General features: G+C 40.0%; 1 protein-coding gene across 4 annotated transcripts; it reads left to right on the plus strand.

Annotated features, from left to right (window-relative positions):
* The first annotated feature begins 314 nt into the window (after positions 1-314).
* Positions 315-3,846, plus strand: LOC122657361 (UDP-glucuronate:xylan alpha-glucuronosyltransferase 2). 4 transcript variants are annotated; one of them, XM_043852040.1, is made up of 4 exons: positions 315-512; positions 709-738; positions 775-1,336; positions 2,867-3,846. In XM_043852040.1, the coding sequence occupies exons 1-4, from the start codon at positions 342-344 to the stop codon at positions 3,817-3,819; spliced, it is 1,716 nt and encodes a 571-aa protein (XP_043707975.1). In that variant the 5' UTR covers positions 315-341; the 3' UTR covers positions 3,820-3,846. The 4 variants fall into 4 exon arrangements, with proteins under 4 accessions (XP_043707975.1, XP_043707974.1, XP_043707977.1 ...); XM_043852042.1 differs by having other exon boundaries at positions 375-517; positions 2,867-3,845; XM_043852039.1 differs by having other exon boundaries at positions 709-1,336.
* The last annotated feature ends 513 nt before the right edge of the window (positions 3,847-4,359 follow it).

Raw genomic sequence — 4,359 nt, forward strand, 5'->3', positions numbered from 1 at the left:
GCTCTTGAAAATTAAGACCCTAAAAAACAAAATGGGTTGGAAAAGCAAAGTAGGTTTTATTTATTTTCTTTACCTACCCTTTTGTTTTAAGGGAAGGAAACCCATGACAAGGGCAATGAGGACACATGGAACTCTCTCAATGGATTGCTTATGTTTTAATTTTAACTCTAATCTCATCTCTTAATCCCTCTTAACCACCACAACCAAAACCCTCCATGATGTATTTGAGTACTTGAAATATCTTTTTGGAAAGATGATGGAAGAAAGTTGACATAGATATATAAAGAGAGAGATATGAAGCCCATTCCTTCCAAAAGGCATTGAAGGATTTGGTCTTCAATATGATGAAGGCCATTCCTTCCAAATCTTTGGTTATTAGAATCAATTTAATTTTCCTTGCCTTCTTCTTTGTCATCTATATCACCCTTCTTGTCTTAGGACCATCTTCTTCAGGCTATCTCGAGTATCCGGCAAACATTGTTAGGTGCTCATTGCGTGAGTGCCATCAGAAGGTAAGGTGAGTAGACTAGAGAGAAGTTATGTATTACATTGATCCAAATAAAGTAATAGTGGATGAATGAATTTTGTCGTCTGGATATGTTTGGACGTTAATTCTGTATATTTTGTTTTCTTTTAATATAATCTTTTGCTTATGCGCATTTAGCAAAAAAATTGATCTTTTCTTGGACTTCTGAATTAAATATGCAGGTTGAAGATGGTGTAGTAAAGATGAAGGCCATCCTAGAAGAGCCAACATTGCAAGGAAAGAGAAAAATAGTGAAAAGAGAGAAGCCAAGCTTCTTGAGTGAAATGGGGAGGGGAAAGAAGATAGGAATGGTGAACATGGACGGAGAAGATATGAGTGAATGGAAAGGAATTGGGAAATTTATAGCGGTCGATTTTGAACGCGTCTCCAAGTACCTAGAATGGAAAGATTTGTTCCCGGAGTGGATTGATGAAGAGGAAGAGACCGACATATCGACGTGCCCTGAGATACCCATGCCGGATTTCTTGGCCTATGAGGAAATGGACATGGTGTTGGCCAAGTTGCCATGTGAGTACCCCAAAGAAGGGTGGGGTAGAGATGCATTTAGGCTTCAAGTTCATCTCATTGCTGCTAATTTGGCAGTGAAGACAGGGAAAAGGGCTGGTGGGATAAGAACAAAGATGGTGTTCTTGAGTCCATGCAGGCCTATGATGGAGCTGTTTAGATGTGAAGATATGGTGAAGAGAGAGGGGGATTGGTGGTGGTATGAGCCAGAGATGGGCAGATTGGAACACAAGGTCTCAATGCCTATTGGGTCTTGCAAATTGGCATTGCCACTCTGGGAAGAAGGTATGCTCCATCTGTGTACATCAATGCTATTAGTTTTGAGCTTTTGCATATTTTTACAAGCTTGTTTAAGTCTCTCATGCAATTCTTACAAGCATGGCCGCTTGTATTCGGCTCTCCTCTAGCCGTGGCGGGAGCTGCAGGATCCAGTTCAGCAAAAACAGGGCCCCTGTTTTTGTTAGACTGGATTCGGCCCGCTTGTAAAATGATCCAAACACCCCTATTTTTGCTGAGCTGGATCCTCCAACTCCCACCACGGCTGGAGGAGAATCGAGTCCTGGGCGCTTAGCATAGCTGCTATTGTGTTCATGGTTAGGAATGCAACAGTGGACCTACTGGTAGGAGCTTAGAAGACTAAGAGGTAGCTTTGTAGTTAAGGAATAATTGGATCAAAAGTTTGGTAAAGTAATTTGATTCTTTTGATCTTCTCCACAAGCAATATTGCAATCTTTTTCTTGCTCTAGGTAGAACTCATTATTAGTCTTACACCAACCGCCCTGCTGGTACCAAGGCCCATTGATGTCTTGGTTGGAGTAAAAAGGTAAAAAGCAAAACAGTGACTGTGGCGTAATATCCAATCCACACTGATGGTTAGGCCATGTAGAGCTTTCTACAGTGACTATGGCATGAAATCGGGTGTCAATCAGTGGATTCAGGCCGGTTTCAGTCCGGGTTGAATCAATTCCGGTGTGGTTAGGGTGAATTTAAAACCAAACCAATAAGAAAAGCTTTGGATTCAGTTTTGCTTCAAGTTCTTGTTGGTTTCTCTAATTGGCTTTTTATCGAATTGGTTTTGGTCCCGTTTAGGTTCAGTTTGATATATATATGTATGGCAAATTATGGGAAAAATACAGTCTTTAATGAGTTTCGTGTTCTTATTGGGTTATGGCGGTTTGTTCTTTAGTGAGTTTCAGGTTCTTATCAGTTTCTCTAATCGGTTGCTTATTGGGTTGGTTTTGGTTTGAAATATATATGTCTGCAAAATTATGGAAAAAAATACCGTGTTTAATGAGCTGCGGGTTCTTATTGGTTTATATCAGTTTGGTTTTGTTATTTCACCTGGTTTTGGTTTCGATTTCGGGTTAAATTGGTTTTGGTTTGGTTTTACGTGTACAATACTCCAGCCCAATTAAAACCCATTCAATAAAGATCAATTCAGTTCGGTTCGAGCTGTATCAGTTCAGATCAGACCAATTTCATTGGTTCGATTAGGTTTTGACACCCTTATCAAACTGATAGTTAGACCATGTAGAGCTTTCTACATTTTGTAACACTAGTACACCATAGGTACATAGGAGAATCCATTTTCCTTTTTTTTTAATTTATTTGGAGTGGGGTGGGGGGAGTGTGGATTTCCATAATCTGTTCGATTAATTTACACACAGAAACAGGGCCGGGGGGGGGGGACTCTGGTTTTCCATAATCTGTTTGATTAATTAACACAGAGAAACCGGCCGCGGGGGGGGGGGGGGAGAGTGTGGTTGTCCACAATCTGTTTGATTAATTAACACAGAGAAACAATAAAATTTGCAGGAAGCATTGATGAGGTATACAATCAATCCAAGATCATCACAACACAAGCAAACAAATTGACAAGAAAAGAGGCATACGTCACTGTTCTTCACTCCTCTGAAGCCTATGTCTGTGGTGCCATAACACTTGCCCAAAGCATCATTGCAACAGGAACACAGCGTGACCTTGTTATGTTACTTGACAAATCTATCTCTCAACCCAAACGTGAAGCACTCGCTGCTGCTGGATGGAAAATTCGTATGATCAAACGAATTCGAAACCCTAAAGCAGAAAAAAATGCTTACAATGAATATAACTATAGTAAGTTCCGACTTTGGCAACTCACTGATTATGACAAGATCATCTTCATCGATGCCGACATCATAATTCTTCGAAACATGGACATCTTATTCCAATTTCCACAAATGTCAGCAACTGGAAACGATGCATCAATCTTCAATTCTGGAATCATGGCAATTGAACCATCAAAATGCACCTTTAAAGCTTTAATGGAATTAAGGAAAGAGATTGTTTCATACAATGGAGGTGATCAAGGTTTCCTTAATGAAGTGTTTGTGTGGTGGCATAGGTGGCCAAGGAGAGTGAATTACTTGAAGAATTTTTGGGCAAATACAACATTAGAATCAAGCATGAAGAATCAGTTATTCGCCGCCGATCCGCCGAAGCTTTATTCGATACATTTCGTTGGATTAAAACCTTGGCATTGTTATAGAGATTATGATTGTAATTGGGATATAGGTGAACAACATGTCTATGCTAGTGACATTGCTAATCAAAGATGGTGGAAATTGCATGATACCATGGATGAGAGGTTGCAGAAGTTTTGTGCACTCACTTATCAGAGGAAACTTGAATTGGATTGGCATAGAAAAGTGGCTAGACAGATGGGTTTACAAGATGAGCATTGGAGAATCAATATTACTGATCCAAGAAGACGAATTAAGAAAGCATAATTTGTAATGCTCTCGCTTAATAATCTATACTTTTCTTTAATTTGTTTTTTGTACAACAATTTTTTTGTTGTACTGTAAGTTCTTCTGCGTGTATAGATCATAGTGAGGAGTCTGGATCTTGAGAATTATGTTTGTTCATACTATTTTTGTAAAAATTCTTACTTCCCCTGAAATACGTACTCTGAGGCTCTCTTAATTTATGAGATTATTTTTTTTTGTTTGTAATCTGTTTGTCTCACTAACTAAGACATGCTTATGGCTAGGGCTGCAACAAGGTCTGGTTGGGCGGGCTGTTTAAAACCCCAGCTCAACCCTGAGTCCCCTAAGCTGGGCCCAAGCCCGGCCCAACCCTGACTCAATGCCTTGAAAATCCAACCCTAAGTCCCTAACCCGCTAACCCGCCCTCAGGGTTGGGCCAGGCTGACCCTGATTGGCTCTGATCATGGAGTAGGGAAGGGTGAGATGCATGGATTGGATTGAGTTGGGCTGGGTCGGGGAGAAAATTATCAATTTTACATAAAATAATACTATAATAAAATA

Source organism: Telopea speciosissima, chromosome 4, assembly GCF_018873765.1.
Source record: "Telopea speciosissima isolate NSW1024214 ecotype Mountain lineage chromosome 4, Tspe_v1, whole genome shotgun sequence".
NCBI lineage: Eukaryota > Viridiplantae > Streptophyta > Magnoliopsida > Proteales > Proteaceae > Telopea > Telopea speciosissima.

Bases quoted from the DNA above. Each gene is read 5' to 3' on its own strand.
- LOC122657361 (XM_043852039.1), top strand. From the start codon at position 342: ATGATGAAGGCCATTCCTTCCAAATCTTTGGTTATTAGAATCAATTTA. The intron at 513-708 runs GTAAGGTGAGTA...TTAAATATGCAG, and splicing joins TGCGTGAGTGCCATCAGAAG to GTTGAAGATGGTGTAGTAAA. The intron at 1,337-2,866 runs GTATGCTCCATC...TAAAATTTGCAG, and splicing joins ATTGCCACTCTGGGAAGAAG to GAAGCATTGATGAGGTATAC.